Source organism: Rhinatrema bivittatum, chromosome 9, assembly GCF_901001135.1.
Source record: "Rhinatrema bivittatum chromosome 9, aRhiBiv1.1, whole genome shotgun sequence".
Classification (NCBI taxonomy): Eukaryota; Metazoa; Chordata; class Amphibia; order Gymnophiona; family Rhinatrematidae; genus Rhinatrema; species Rhinatrema bivittatum.
Window position 1 is genome coordinate 41,763,545 of NC_042623.1, and position 16,313 is coordinate 41,779,857.

Sequence of the window (16,313 nt, forward strand, 5' to 3'; positions counted from 1 at the left end):
CACTTTCGAATAATAGAAGGACTAGGGGGCATTCCATGAAGTTAGCAAGTAGCACATTTAAGACTAATTGGAGAAAATTCTTTTTCACTCAACGCACAATAAAGCTCTGGAATGTGTTGCCAGAAGATGTGGTTAGTGCAGTTACTGTAGCTGGGTTCAAAAAAGGTTTGGATAAGTTCTTGGAGGAGAGGTCCATTAATGGCTATTAATCAATTTTACTTAGGGAATAGCCACTGCTATTAATTGCATCAGTAGCATGGGATCTTCTTAGTGTTGGGTGATTGCCAGGTTCTTGTGGCCTGGTTTTGGCCTCTGTTGGAAACAGGATGCTGGGCTTGATGGACCCTTGGTCTGACCCAGCATGGGAATTTCTTATCATGTCGGGTTACATAGAACTATATTAACAGGAAAAGAGAGGTACATGAAACTGAAACTTTGATAACAAAAACAAGGTTAAGGAAATTTAAGCGAGAAAAGTAACAAACAGATAACAATATGAGAAACAATGAGAGAGGTGGGACAACTGTGGGATTTATATGCCACACTTCTCAGCATGCGGTAGAACGCAGTGCTATACCAGCTTACTGTGTGGCTTTGAACTATGATCTCTTTTTTGTACTTCTCATGGGATTCATTGTTGTCTCAGTGCCGAAATATATGTAACAGCAGTTTCCTGCACCAGCTAGCCCTGTAATTTAAATGCTTGAGGCTACAGCCGGATTTTATACAGCATTTTCTCCCAAATTGTTCTCTTCTAGGCCCCTTCTAAAATCCAAGTATTTCCCATCGGGAGGGCTTTAGTGGATCATAATTCAAGATCAGATTTAAGCAATCCGGTACGTCAAGGTAGATATTTTTGTATCAAATCAGGCACATACTTATACTCCTGTTTTACCATGTTATAATAACATTTTTCTGATGAGGAACACATGGGATCCCCTTCATAACACTGATTCAAGTGCACTCAAACAGGCAGTGCTGCAGAGTGACCCCGAGGACACTCCCAAGGGCGATGAACACTATCTGCTGAGCTCTTTGCCTTTCCCAAGCCCAGTATGAGGTTCCTGGCAAAGAAAATAGTTCCGTCCCCCCCCCCCAGCTGCCTGTTGTTTGGCAACATACAGTACCACCGGGCTACTGTCCAATTGTTTCAAATTGTAAAGTATGCGATGCTGCATTAACCATCATTACTGTACATTTTTTCAGTTATGATCCTCAGGTTCTTTGCGAGCCCACAGCTTTCCAATTAATGGGAAGAACTTTGGCTAGGAACTTTGCACTCATTAACATTCTCACCTGGTAACCGACGCTAGTTTAAATCCGACGAGGCGCCCTGTGGCACTGCAGCCACACAGGCCTTCGAGAAACACGCGACTTAATGATGCCAGGATACGCTCTCACTGAGATAAATAGGGGGAATCTGAAATGAATCAAGCGAAACCTAGAGCTTCAACTGAGCACCTTCCATGTAAGCCAAGTACCAAACGTTGTCTCCTTCCCAAATGCTGTTTCCAATTATATGAGGCTACAGAAATACATAAACCTCTCTGCTGGAAAGCAAAGTTCAACAGATGAAAGCTGGTCTCACATTCCTAAAGATGCCCTTGTATTTACTTTCTTTAGTAGTAATCATAGGTTCCCGGGGCCTTCAGCGGTACAGCTGGACTGATAATACAACAGAAAGCTGCTACCTACTCAACTGCCTGTCAACTTTAACTGTTCTCCACTATTAATGGGCAAGATTCATACATGCAATTTAATTCAATTTAATTTTAATCAAATTCACAAATGTATAGCCCACCTTTTCATGGTGAAAACTAGTACAAAGTAGCACACAGCAAATATTAACAAAGTAAACAATTTAACAATGAATCACTCCAAATCCAGATTTCCATCAGCAAATATTTGATTCAGATGTACTTGAATAAATCAGTCAGTTTTGCCTCAGTTGTAATCTGACTCTGAATTTTTTTTTAAAAAATCCAGATTTACCTAAATTTGGATTTATGCAAATAACAGCCAACTCCAATTTCAATATATTTATAAATGATCTGGAAAGGAATACGAGTGAGGTAATCAAATTTGCAGATTATATAAAATTATTCAGCGTAATTAAATCACAAGCAGATTGTGATAAATTGCAGGAAGACCTTGTGAGAATGGAAAACTGGGCATCCAAATGGCAGATGAAATTTAATGTGGATAAGTGCAAGGTGATGCATATAGGGAAAAATAACCCATGCTATAGTTACACAATGTTAGGTTCCATATTAGGAGCTGCTACCCAAGAAAGAGATCTAGACGTCACAGTGGATAACACATTGAAATTGTCGGTTCAGTGTGCTGCGGCAGTCAAAAAAGCAAACAGAATGTTGGGAATTATTAGAAAGGGAATGGTGAATAAAAAGGAAAGTGTCATAATGCCTCTGTATTGCTCCATGGTGAGGCCGCACCTTGAATACTGTGTACAATTCTGGTCGCCGCATCTCAAAAAAGATATAATTGCGATGGAGAAGGTACAGAGAAGGGCTACCAAAATGATAAAGGGGAATGGAACAGCTCCCCTATGAGGAAAGACTAAAGAGGTTAGGACTTTTCAGCTTGGAGAAGAGACGGCTGAGGGGGGATATGATAGAGATGTTTAAAATCATGAGAGGTCTAGAATGGGTAAATGTGAATCGGTTATTTATTCTTTCATATAATAGATGGACTAGGGGGCACTCCATGAAGTTAGCATGTGGCACATTTAAAACTAATTGGAGAAAGTTCTTTTTCACTCAACACACAATTAAACTTGGAATTTGTTGCTAGGGGTTGTGGTTAGTGCAGTTAGTGTAGCTGGGTTTAAAATAGGATTGGATAAGTTCTTGGAGGAGAAGTCCATTACCTGCTATTAAGTTGACTTTGAGAATAGCCACTGCTACTAGCAACAGTAACACGGGATAGACTTAGTTTTTGGGAACTTGCCAGGTTCTTGTGGCCTGGATTGGCCACTGTTGGAAACAGGATGCTGGGCTTGATGGACCCTTGGTCTGACCCAGTATAGAATGTTCTTATGTTCTTATAATTATTCAAACTATCTGAGAATAGAGCAAATCTTCAAATATTTTGAATATAAGGGCAAATCTATAAATATTTGAATTTGAATTGGGTAAAAAAGATACAAACAGGGCAAATACAATCAATTCAAGCCAATGGTATGAATGTACCTGTGTCAAGCCATAAATGGCTCAGACTGATAGAAGATCAACCACCTGAATTTACCAGAATTAAGCCATAAATGACATGGATTTAATCATGATAAGCCATGATTTGCTCAGATTTGCTTGTGATGAAGTTTGGATGGTTCAGGTTTACCAGATTTGGATCACTTAGCTTCATTCAAGTCAGTTCATTGATAGTTTGGGATTTAACCGCGTCAAGCCACAGACAGTCAGAGTTAACCCAGTCAGGCCTTGGGTTGAGCCACAAAAGGCTCAGATTATCCGAACTGAGTCATGATCTGTTACAATTTTATTGTAAGAATTACCAAGCTGGGTCCAACCAATGATCCATCGAACCCAGCATCCCTTCTCTGATGGTGGCCAGTCTGGATCATCTGGAAATATCTGGCAGATGAGATCCCAAATAGAAAACCCAGTCTATGATGCTCCCAGAAGCAGGAGGTGGAGACACCTAACGCTATCCAACTAGATAATGGTTAAAGGACCTTTCCTCCTTAAACTTAACCAACCTTTTTTAAACTCCGCTAAATTGCTAGCCTTGACCACATTCTCTGGCAGCAAATTCCATCATTTAATTATGATTTGACTGAAAAGATACTTGCTAGAATTCATTTTAAATCTGCTACTAGTTAGCTTCACGGCATGTCCCCTAATCCTTGTACTAGTGGAAAGAGTAAATAACCATTTCCTGTCAACTTGTGTTACCCTAATCATGATATTATACACCTCTATCATGTCTTCTCTCAGTCATCTCTTCTCCAAGATAAAGAGCCCTGACATGTCAAGTCTCTCTTCCTACTGGAGCCGTTTCGTCTCTTTAATCATATTTATCACCCTTATCTGCATCTTTTCTAGTTCCACTATATCTTTTTTAAGATGGTGGGGGCAACCAGAATTGCACAAAATAGTCAAGGTGCGGATGAAGATGAGGTTTAATATGAATAATGTTCACCCAGCCCTAGAATTCCTCCATTTCAATCCCACACCCTTGACTTGATAGCAATGTGCTTGTTTTAATTTTAAGAAGATCCACTTTTTTATTAAATTGGTGAGTTATTTTATTTATTTAAAGGGATCCTCTGGCAATTATGTATGGTGTGGAAAAATGAGCCCTTTGGGTGATTCTGTGACTTTCACCTCATAATCTACCAAGATTTTAGTTAAAAATTTCTTTTCATGTAAATTTAGTAACTGAACAAGGGAAGGACCATTTTTCAAAGCAATTTCTGTAGATAAAAAAGCGTTTCACCACATTATACAGCCATCTGAATATCACCCTATTTCATTGCGGCCACAAGTCTAGGTGTTGTTCTGCAACGTGGCCTGCTTCTAGCTGTGCTGAGAGGGCACGTGGTCAGGGGTGCATTTGGGTCGAGGGAGCAAATGCGCATACATAGATGGCATTTTCAAATCTTCACATGTATTTTTTTCCAGCAAAAACTCTAACCATAGAAATGTTGCATGTGACCGCACGTACTCTGTGCCCACCGCAAGTTTCCAAGAAAAAGTATGTGCATGCTTTTGCTTTGAGAACTGGTGTGAAGCCTCTGGGTCAAAAGTTCATACAGTCTTTGTCACAATGTGGAGACAAAAAAAAGTGTGAAAACTGTCCCCTAAAATGTAACAGGCAAGGCAGAAAGATTCTTTCAGAAGCTGATACAATTAGACAACAACATCCTGTTACCTGATTATCAGGCCGATTCAATATAAAGTGCGGGAGAGCCGACGCTCCAAGGCGAACGCCCGCTCTCCTGACGCGCGCCCAGGCCCTTCTCCTGGGTGCGTGATTCTCTATTTAAATTAAGGCCCGTGCTAATAAGGAGATGCTAGGGATAATAGCGCATCCCTAGCGCCTCCTTATTAGCAAAAGATACGGCTGTCAGCGGGTCTGACAGCCGATGCTTAATTTTACTGGCGTGGTTTTCGAACCCACTGACAGCCACGGATTCAGAAAATGGACGCTGGCAAAATTAAGTGTCCGTTTTCCAACCTGCGGGCCAGCGGGCAGATTTTTTTTTTTTAAGTTTTTGCTTTTTTTTATTTTTGGGACCTCTGACTTAATATCGCTATGATATTAAGTCAGAGGGTGTACCCAGGGTGTACAGAATAGCAGGCGTTAATTTCTGAGAGTAAAATGTGCAGCCAAGCCGCACATTTTACTTTCAGTATCCTGAGTGACTAATAGGCTCATCAACATGCATTTGCATGTGATGAACGCTATTAGTTTTTGCGAGTCTGGCCACGCGTTTTCAAGGCGCTATTACCCCTTACAGTATAAGGGGTAATAGACACGCATTGAAAACGCGCGGCCTGTATGGCCTGTATGGCGGTTCTCGATGGAAAGATCCTGGATTTTAACATCGGTAAACAGAATATTTTACAAACACTTACTGCAGTTGTGAAAACATTTCACTTGCCCATTCCTTCTGTTATCCTCTACACTGCCAGCTTCTCTTTCAAACCCCAATCTCTGTGTTTCATCTCCACTCCCTCCCCTTTCTCAATGTCTCACTGCCTCTTTCTTAACGATTTCCCTTAATTATAATTTAAATTCTTTAAGCAGTTCCCTTGACATCCGGGAGAGCAGCTATATTCTAAATAGTATCAAGGATTACAATGGATAGAAAACCTGACAGCTCATGATGTGTTGGTGATGTCATTTATGATATTACAAGCCGTTAAGCCCGTTAAAACGGGCTACATCCCTCTGTCTCTCACCTCCCCCTCATTCTCTCTCCCCTCACTCTTCACCACCCCCTACCTCCCTCCCTCCCTCCCTCACCCACTCCTCCCCACCCTCCCTCTCCTCTCACTCAGTCCCTCCCTCCCACTCAGTCTCACTCACTCCCTCCCCCCTCTCTCCCTCCCTCTCACTCACTCAGTCCCACTCACTCTCACTCAGTCCCACTCCCTCCGTCCTCTCCCTCAGTCCCACTCCCTCCCTCCCTCTCTCTCCCTCCCTCTCTCTCCCTCAGTCCCACTCCCTCCCTCAGTCCCACTCACTCCCTCTCACTCAGTCCCCCCTCCCTCTCACTCAGTCCCCCCCCAGTCCCTCCCCCTCACTCAATCCCTCCCTCCCACTCAGTCCCTCCCTCCCACTCAGTCCCTCCCTCTCACTCAGTCACTCCCTCCCCCCTCTCTCCCTCCCTCTCACTCACTCAGTCCCACTCACTCTCCCTGTCCCACTCCCTCCCTCTCTCTCCCAGTCCCACTCCCTCCCTCAGTCCCACTCCCTCTCACTCAGTCCCACTCCCTCCCTCTCACTCAGTCCCTCCCCCCCAGTCAATCCCTCCCTCCCACTCAGTCCCTCCCTCTCACCTCAGTCACTCCCTCCCACTCTCTCTCTCCGTCCCTCCCTCCCACTCAGTCCGTCCCTCCCTCTCTCTCTCTTCTCCCTCCCTCGCTACTGGCCGCTACCGCCGCCCGCTGCCGCCACCCGCTACCGCCGTCGCCGCCGCTCGCTACCGCCGCCGACGCCCGCTACCGCCATCGCCGCCCGCTGCCGGTACCGCCGCCGCTCGCTACCGCCGTCGCCGCCCACTGCCGGTACCGCCGCCACCGCCCGCTGCTGCCACTGGACGCCACCATTTTTTTTCTTTCTGATGCTGGCTCAGACCGACGTGCTCACCCGCACATGCGCGGTAGAGCTGGTCTCTACTGCGCATTTGCGGCACGTCGGTCAAGCTTCGTTTATCTAGTAAGATAGGCCATGGACCAATGAGATCCATATCAGTATCACAGCGGCATTGTTCCAAATATGGCCACTTGCAGGAAAGTTGCTTAAAGAATTTCAAAAATAACAATTAAAAAATTAAACGTTTAACCAATAATGCCAATGTCGCTAATGTCTTGTGTACTTCAGTAGTATTACACAGTACCCAGGAGATACAGGTTTTTAGCTTTCCTTTCCATTAATAAAATTAAAGTGCTTTACAGTCATGGGATAAGGTTTAAAAGGCACTGAGCGCCTGATCCAGTTGAGGTTTAAAATGTGCCTAAGTGTAGGAATGACAGATTTAGGTTGCCTAGATTTAAGTCTGTCTTTTAACCACTTAGCACTGAAAAGTAAGGTAAGATGGCCCAGTTCCCCTTCCCCCGACCCTGGGAATGCCTCTGTGGCTGCCTATTTTTTCGGTGGTTATATTTAGCTGCTGTGCCATGAGGGTTGAAATTTTCCATGCCCCCTCCCCTCATAGGATCTAGGTGCCTAACTCCTTTATTGCCCTACAGGAATCCCTGTTAGCACAGCTAGCGCTTTCAACTGGCTGCCTACCTGCTCCATAACAAACTACAACACTCCTTTACTGAAAGCAAAGCTACATAATCCACAGTAATCCAGCCAGTGATGAGGCAAATGTGTTCCCTATGAATAAATGGGAAGTCCTCCACCCCTCTTTGCTTGCTGGATTCCACTCCCTTTCAAGCTTCTATATGTGTCTGCCTTAGGTTCTTCATAGCTAATCACGTACGGAAAAAAAAAAATGAGGGCTTTACACACCAGAAAACCTTACAGAGATGCATGCATTTGTTATCCAGAAGACCAATGGAAGTGCCAGGTCAAGGAAACATAACAGTGATGAATAGGACAGCGCCTCTTGGAAAAATTATTTACAACCTCCACCGTCCATTTCTGTCCCATTGCTTTCCTTCACAGAACACAGCAGAGAAAAGTCAGACTAACCTTCAGCACTGCCCTGAGAGGCAACTGTGAGACTTCATCACTGGCTTCTTGCGACGGGGAAGAATTTGCGTCCTGATACTCTTCAAACTCTCCTCTTTCCAAGCACTACAGAAAAAGGACAGTGAAGATCAGCAAGCAAAAGAACAAAAAGTGAAGAGGATGTGGTCTGACCTTGCCTGAAACGTAAATTTTAAAAAAATGACAAGCGCATTTATTTATTTCTTTATTTTCAAATCTTTTCTATACCGCTTTTCCAGAAAATGGTCCCACAGCAAGCGGTGCACAAACCCTGCAGTCCAGGCTGCTCAGGAGATCAAAATTAAAACACAAGAGATGCAATTTAAAATTCTGAATAGAATGTATATTTCCCCCCCCCCAACAAGCTTTTCGAACTGGGATTTCCAACAATGGTAACTGTTTTAAATGTGGGTACAGAGAGGCCTCTCTAAGTCATCCTCTTTGGGATTGCCCGGAGATTCAAAAGTTTTGGCAAAAAATATTTTGATCGCTGAGTCAACGGTGGTCCATATCTATCGGTGGGTCTGCAGAAGAATGTATTTTAAGTGATTCCGTGAATATACCATCCCTGGGGAAGGAAGGAGCCACTCTAATATATCGGAGTTGCCTGGTTGGGAAACAATGCATGCTGTCGCATTGGTTAGACGAAGGAAGGCCAACATTAGCTGAATGGCATAAACAATCGGTGGCCTTGCTTTGCCTGGAATCCCAGTCAGTCAGAGCAAAACCCCCAGCTCGAGTGAAAAGATTTCTTTCTGCTTGGAAACCATTTTTGGGTACTCTGCCAACTGACCTGCAGTTGAAATATTCTACTCAGTAAATTGAAATTGTTGGTGCAGCTGGAACTATATTACTCCTCATTGGTTATAAAGATGACTTAAAGCCTAGTATTAGGAGCCTGGAGGGAGGGAGGGGAAGGGGTTTCCTTACTAGACCATCTGTTTCATCTTTGTATTCAATTCAAATTTGGATGTTTGTCAATTAGCATATTTGTTCAGTGAAAACTTAATAAAAAATGTATGGAAAAAAAAAATTAAAACACAAAATCAAAAGGAGTCAGAACAAGAAAAGAAGCCTTACTCCCCATGAGCCTCTGGCTTCACGTACTCTGCAGTATTTTAAAAGCATGCACAACAAGGTGAGGTGCTCCCCCTGAGCAAAACGGAAGAAAATATGTGCAAGTTTTCTCCAGAAGCAACCACAGCTCCCCTGAGTGAATCAGCATTGGCAATGTTACTGATTAAATCACACACATTTGATTTAATTGGCCCACACTAGACAGCCACATCACAAATTAATCCCACACTCTTCATGGGCCAATCAGATACAAATATGCCTGATGTCATTTTGCAGTTGTCATTGCAGGATTTGATAAACTGTTCAATATGACACCTACACAGCAAAAACAGTTGATAATGCCCCTTCCCAGTGCTACAGCAGAGAAATGTGTACACTGTGGGGTGAATTTTCAAAATGTTATGCACATAAAAATGAGCACATACGCGCATAACTAGCATGTACTTGCCCCACTCCGTATTTTATAAACATTGAAAGTATGCACGTACATTATGTGTCGCACGCACATATATGCGCAAAAGAAGGGGCAGTCTAGGGTGTTCTGAGAGGGGGCTGATAATTACATGCATAAGTTGCTATATCAAAAGAGATTTAGTCACATAAATTTGGCAACTTGCCCAATTTTACATCTGCTAATTATCTTGCATATGTGATAATAAACGAGTTTATTATGTAGTAGTGGCTAGGCGGGAGGTCTGGGTGAACTGGGGAGAGTTCAGGCTGAAGATCCAGGTGAGTCTCGATGACCTGGAGAAGGACTGGGCCAACTGGCAGAATAATAGGTAAACTGGTAATTTCATTTATGCAGTCAAGTTTTAAAATATACCAACTTATGCACGTAAATCAGGTTTTACATACGTCCTACTTTATCGTCCTGCGTTAATTATACGCATGTATGAGGCCAATATTCACTAACAGGACGATGCAATATGGGCGCGTAGAAAACGGGCACCAATGCTGAGCACCTGCTTTACTAATGCATACCCAGCTACCTCTCCTGGGTGCGTGATCCAATATTTAAATGAGGAGGGTCGCGCTAAATTTTCCCTGGCGCCTCCTTTTTAGCATGCATTGAGTCCTGCCACTGAAAAAGGTTAGCAGGATAAGTTTACCTGGTTACCTTTAGGTCTGTTGCAAGCCAGCCATAAAGTCAGCCAACTAACTTTGCTCTGACCTAACACCTCCAGACTGCCCCTGCCTTATCCAGTTTTTAGCTGGTTAATTACTTAACTAGATAAGTAAGAGTCAGTGAATCTGATGGAATTTTCAAAACCTGTGGTTTGTCCACCAAAGTCCAGAACTTAACAGGATAAAACATTTAAATATAAATCTCAATGATGTTAAACTGTTACCCAAAAGTGATGAGGCAATCACATGCAGGCAACCCAGTGGCTTCGCTTTTATACACTGACTTGTAGCACCGCGAAGACAAAAAAAAAAAATGTAAGTAACTAAAAGCGTTGGCATACATATAAAATACAGTCCTTTTACTGAAGACTGAACAAAAAAAAAAGATTTGTTGATGGAAATTTCTGCTTGAGAGTTTACAATACCAGCAGAACAATAAAAGTACTTGGGATTTATTTATAGAGCAGTTTAAGCCTGAGATCAGAATTTATAAGATGTCCGTCCCTGGCAGTAAAAACTGTACAAGTGTCTGCCCTTGCTTGGCCTGGCATTGCTGCAGGCAGAGGTGATTTTCCATCCGGTCAGTAAATTCAGTCCGCCAGACATGTGGCGCTGCCGACGCGTCACGTGTTCACACCAGCTTACCTCAAAATACACCCTGGTCTTTTGAGAATCCTGCGCCTCTTGGTGCCAGGCTTTCAGCACCGTTCTCAGAACGGCCATGCTAAAGGCATTCTGTATCTTCACTGCTGCCTCTGGGGGATACACAAAGCGTTTATTATTTTGGTACCATTTGTAATGCTTTTTAACACTTCTAAAGAAATGATACTCCCTCTCACTGACAAGCTGGGAATGCATAAGAAGGAAGGAATCTCCCATTAGGATCTGCTGGGTACTTCCTAGTGATCCAGACTGGCCACTGTGACAGAAAGAATGCTGGGCTAGATGGATCATTGCTCTGTATGTTATTCATTTATATTATTCTATCTAAATAATTACTTGTTAGATTTAGGCCAGTCATTTGTGTGAAAGGAATTGTCTGCATAAATTTAGTCCATTAGCAATGAATAGCTCTCCAACCGGCAAAAATCTGAAAAGCCCGCCCCAGGCAAACTCTAGCTCAGTCCCTTTTTGAATCAGCTACCGTGAATTTGGGTGCATAAAGGGACATTTTCAAAGGCATTTCCATGGGTAAAACAGTGCTTTGACCCTAAGAAACGGCTTATTATACAGTTGCCCCCTCCTCCCCGACCCCAGACAGACGAATAAACTTAAGCGTGTATGCCTCCGGGGGTGGCACTGGGGAGGGGTTGGCATTTCCACGCATATTTTTGGATTTTCAAAACTAAGCACAAAAATTGTCCCCCAAAATTCTGCATACATTTTAGCAAGTGTGTGGGTAGTTTTGGTGGGATACGCATGTAGGTTTGCTTTGAAAACTGGAACAACTTATGCGCTATTTACCAATTTTCATACGCTGGTTGTTACAATATTACCTCTCCAATGGTTTTGTGTGTTGCGGTTCCGGTCGCAAGGCTTGCGACCGGGTCCTTACCTGGCTCTCCCCGGTGGCAGCGGCGGGAGGTTTGGGCCCCGCGGGCGGTCGGCGGCAAGACGCGCAGCTTGCCGAGTCTGTTTGGGCCTTCTCGCGGCGGCGTCTCCACGAGGGAGTCGCCGCCGAGCCTCTGATTCCGGCTCCTCCCTCTCTAGGCATGCGTGCGCGTGGGAAAGCCCAATTTAAAGGGCTTTTCCCACCAGACCGCGGCCCGCCCACTGAAATGACGTCAGACGCCGGCTAGTATTTAAAGCCAGCGTCTGCCCCCATTCAGTGCCTTGCAACGAGGTTCTCCTGGTGAGTGCTAGTTGTGTTCGTGTTCCTGTTGTTCCTGCTCCAGTTCCTGATCTTCGGATTCCTGTTCCTTCTTCAGTTCCTGGTGGTCCAGTACCGCTCCTGCTCCTGGTATTCCCGCTCCAGCCTCCGGTTCCTGCTCCTGTTCCAGCTTCTCCGTCTCCGGCATCCTCCGTCCCTGTTTCCTCTGGTTGGATTCTCTGGCTTTGACTCCGGCTTGTTCCTGGTTCCATTCCTGCCGCCTGCCTCGACCTCGGATCGTCTCATCGTCTTCTAAGCTCTTGGTCTCCTAAGTCCCAGCGGTCTGGGACCTCACGAGCTCCTCTCGGGGGGTCCTCAGGCTTCCAGGGTGAAGTCCTCGTCTTGGTTCCGGTGTTCTCCTAAGTCCCAGCGGTCTGGGACCTCACGAGCTCCTCTCGGGGGGGGGGGGTCCTCAGGCTTCCAGGGTGAAGTCCTCGTCTTGGTTCCAGTGTTCTCCTAAGTCCCAGCGGTCTGGGACCTCACGAGCTCCTCTCGGGGGGGGGGGGTCCTCAGGCTTCCAGGGTGAAGTCCTCGTCTTGGTTCCGGTGTTCTCCTAAGTCCCAGGGGCCAGGGACCTCACGGGCTCCTCTCAGGGGCTCCCCCTGGCTTCCAGGGTGAAGACTCCAGGACCACTGTGTGTCCTGACTCCGCCCACTGGCCTACTTCCTCGCTGCAGAGTGTTGACCACTCCAACCAACTCACTCTGCCAGGCCGGCCCAAGGGTCCACTGCTATATCCACAACATTGTGTGCACCAATTTAGCCAGTAAGTAGGGGGGAGAGAAAGGGACATATTTTTAACCAGTTAAGATTTGTGTGGTGAGGGAACAAGCGGTGATTCCCACAGGCCTGGAGACAAACTAGTCTGATTCCAGCCTTGCTTAAAATGGTATATCTTTATTACAGCTTCACACATGCACACCAGTAGACTATCTTCCCTTCAGAACAGAGTACTCTCTTTCCTTACAGGTCAGTACTGCTTCCCTCAGTACTCACAGTTATGCTTCATCTCAGCTCAGTGTTTGGACAGTGTTACGTTACTGGAGCTGCATATCCTCCTGGAAACCTGGGCCAGGTCTGGTTACCCCCACCTGGATCTCAGTTCTTTTCCCCCAGTCTCTGGTTATGCTCTCTGAGTCCCACCTGCCCCGTAGGATCCCGCCCATAGAGTGAGACTTTCTGTGGGTAAATAGCGGCCAGTTAATATGGGTCCCTGTTCAGCAGCTGCCGCTTAGCTGTACAAGTCCCTTATATGGCTAAAATGTATACACAAAAAAAGTGGGCATACATTGGGCGGATCAGGGGCGAAGCAAGTTAGGCATATAACTTATACACCTAACTACAGATATTCAAGGTTAGGCATATAAGTGTACGTCTAAGTTTAGATGCTTCATAGAGCAGGTCTAAGCTTAGTTGGGTAGACTTCGCTGGCAAAGTGCGCACATATACACATATATTCAATGGCTTTGTCATGCCGCTGAATAAACATTGTAACTTAGTCTGATAAGTTAAAGCCAGTTAAGTTACTTAAATGGTCAGCTTTGAATATTGACCTCATAATGTTTTATCTGAAGTCCAGCAACTCAAACAAGGCCTTCCGAGCATTCCTGTTTTAGACGGCAATTTTCAAAGATGACGCAACAACATCAAAATAGGTGAACATGCCTAGATTGCACCATCTGAAAACCACACTCCTGAGCCAGGCTAAAAGTACACAAGAACTTCCATAGTGCCTATGAAGAGGCATTCCCAGTTGCATGTTTAGGTTGAACACAGGAAATAGTATGCATACACGGCATTTCCCAAAGACACGCTCACTGTTTTACTCTCTTCTCTCAGCTGCTAGCACAAAAAGGAAAATTGGTTCTTACCTGCTAATTTTCTTCCTGGAATACCACAGATCAGTCCTGACAAGTGGGTTTTGCATCCCTACCAGCAGATGGAGGCAGAGAATAAAATCTTTCAGGCACTGCTATCTACCCGAGAGTGCCACTTGCAGTCCCTCAGTATTGACCTGTACTCAAGCCAACGTAGAGGAAAAAAAAACAACTCTCCAACTCAAACTTTCTCCTCTAGGGCGAACAGAGAACCCAGGGTTGGATTCCCCTGAACTGGAGCCCTTTTATCAACAAAGGAACTGAAAACCGCTTAGCTCCATCGGGTCAACATATTTACACATAGAAGGCCCTGAATTAGATCCTAATTGCAGCTACCATAGTCTTTCGAAAACAAGGAGACGGGCTCAGGACTGATTTGTGGTATTCCAGGAATGAAAATTAGCAGGTAAGAACCAATTTTCCTTTCCTGTTCATACCCCAGATCAGTCCAGACAAGTGGGATGTACCCAAGCTCCCCTAAACTGGGCAGGAACCTAAAAGACACACTCGCAATACACTTTCACCAAATGTTCCTTCCAACTGCACCTGAACATCCAATCGGTAGTATCTGATGAAGGTGTGAAGTGAAGACCATGTAGGATTTCTACAAAGCTTCTAAGGCAATACCAACTGACACTCCGCCCAGGAAGCTGCTTATGCCCTAGTAGAATGCGCTCGCAACCTTTCTGGGGCCAATTTATACTTACAGAGATAAACAAAAAAAATAGTCTCCTTTAGCCACCGAGAAATTATGGCTTTAAACGCCTTACATCCTTTCTTTGCTGCACTGAACAAAACAAAAGGATGATCCGATCAACGAAAACTGTTAGTGATCTTAAGATACCGCAACAGAATCCGACGAACATCCAAAAACTGAAGTAGCCCTTGCATGTGGTGCCTCCCGTGGCAAATTCAGAAAAGCGGAAGCTCCACTATCTGGGTTACGTGAAAAGAGGAGATGACCTTCAGTAAAAAGGAGGGAATCGTAGTAGTGTCACACCATCGTCCACAATCTTCAGGAAAGGATCTCTACAGGACAAAGCCTGAAGCTCTGAAATCCGCCTGGCCAGACAAATGGCCACCAGAAAAACTGTCTTCAAGGTAAGATCCTTTAGGGACACTCACCAAGGGCTCAAATGGAGGACCACACAGAGCCTGCAAAACCAAGTTAAGGTTACACTCCGGGCACAACTTTTGCACTGGAGGACGTAAGTGCTTGATCCCCTTCAGAAAATGAACTACTTCTGGATGGGAGGCCATCGACCTCCCCCGAACCTTGTCTCTAAGGCATCCCAAAGCTGCCTCCTGCACGTGAAGCAAGTTCAAGGTCAATCCCTTTGACAGGCCCTTCTGCAAAATGGCCAAAATGTGAGGGATGTTCACACACAACGGATCCAAACCCTCCTCCAAACACCAGGACTCAAACACCCTCCATACTCTGACATAAGAACATAAGAAATTGCCATGCTGGGTCAGACCAAGGGTCCATCAAGCCCAGCATCCTGTTTCCAACAGAGGCCAAACCAGGCCACAAGAACCTGGCAATTATCCAAACACTAAGAAGATCCCATGCTACTGATGCAATTAATAGCAGTGGCTATTCCCCAAGTAAACTTGATTAATAGCAGTTAATGGACTTCTCCTCCAAGAACTTATCCAAACCTTTTTTGAACCCAGCTACACTAACTGCACTAACCACATCCTCTGGCAACAAATTCCAGAGCTTTATTGTGCATTGAGTGAAAAAGAATTTTCTCCGATTAGTCAACGTGGAAGGCCTCCTAGCCTGGAGTAAGGTGGCAACAACTGGCTCAGAATACACTTTCAGACGCAAGCGCCGCCTCTCAAAAGCCAAGCTGCGAGACAAAAAAGATCCACCCAATCCGAAAAGATGGGTCCTTGCCGAAGCAATCCCTGTAGATGAGCTAACCTAAGAGGCCTGTCTACACGAGATACACCAGATCTGCAAATCACGGATGATATGGCCACTCCGGAGCCACCAGAACCACCTTCCCTGGGTGGCCCTCTATGCACCACAATACACCGCCTACAAGAGACCAAGGAGGAAACATGTACAACAGGATCCCTCTCGGCCATGGAAGAACTAGAGCATCTATCCCCTCAGAACTGACCTCCAGTTTGCAACTGAAGAAACAGGTCGCCTTGGCATTGTTGCGCCATGCCTTCAGGTACAACTTGGGGCTGCCCCACCAGATGCAAATGAGCTCCCAGGCTTCCGAGGATAACTCCCTTTCCCCCAGGTCTAGCTGCACTCTGCTGAGGAAATCTGCCTGTACATTGTCCACTCCTGCAACGTGCGATTCTGTTATTCCCTCGAGATGCTGTTCTGCTCATGCAAACAGCTCCTGGGGCTCCAGAGCCACTCTGCGACTCTTCGTTCCTCCCTGACAATTGATGTTCGCTACCATTGTCATATTG

The 16,313-nt window shown here is 45.2% G+C and overlaps 1 protein-coding gene across 2 annotated transcripts in view; it reads right to left on the minus strand.

Moving 5' to 3' along the window:
* The window catches only part of FBXL13 (F-box and leucine rich repeat protein 13), a 310,049-nt gene that overhangs the window by 253,358 nt on the left and 40,378 nt on the right, over positions 1 to 16,313 (minus strand). For both annotated transcript variants that reach the window (XM_029617147.1, XM_029617148.1), the window contains exons 6-7: positions 10,774 to 10,883; positions 7,906 to 8,010 (exon numbers count right to left, since the gene is read on the minus strand). In XM_029617147.1, the coding sequence (XP_029473007.1) occupies positions 7,906 to 8,010; positions 10,774 to 10,883 (215 nt within the window). The remainder of the gene's footprint in view (positions 1 to 7,905; positions 8,011 to 10,773; positions 10,884 to 16,313) is intronic.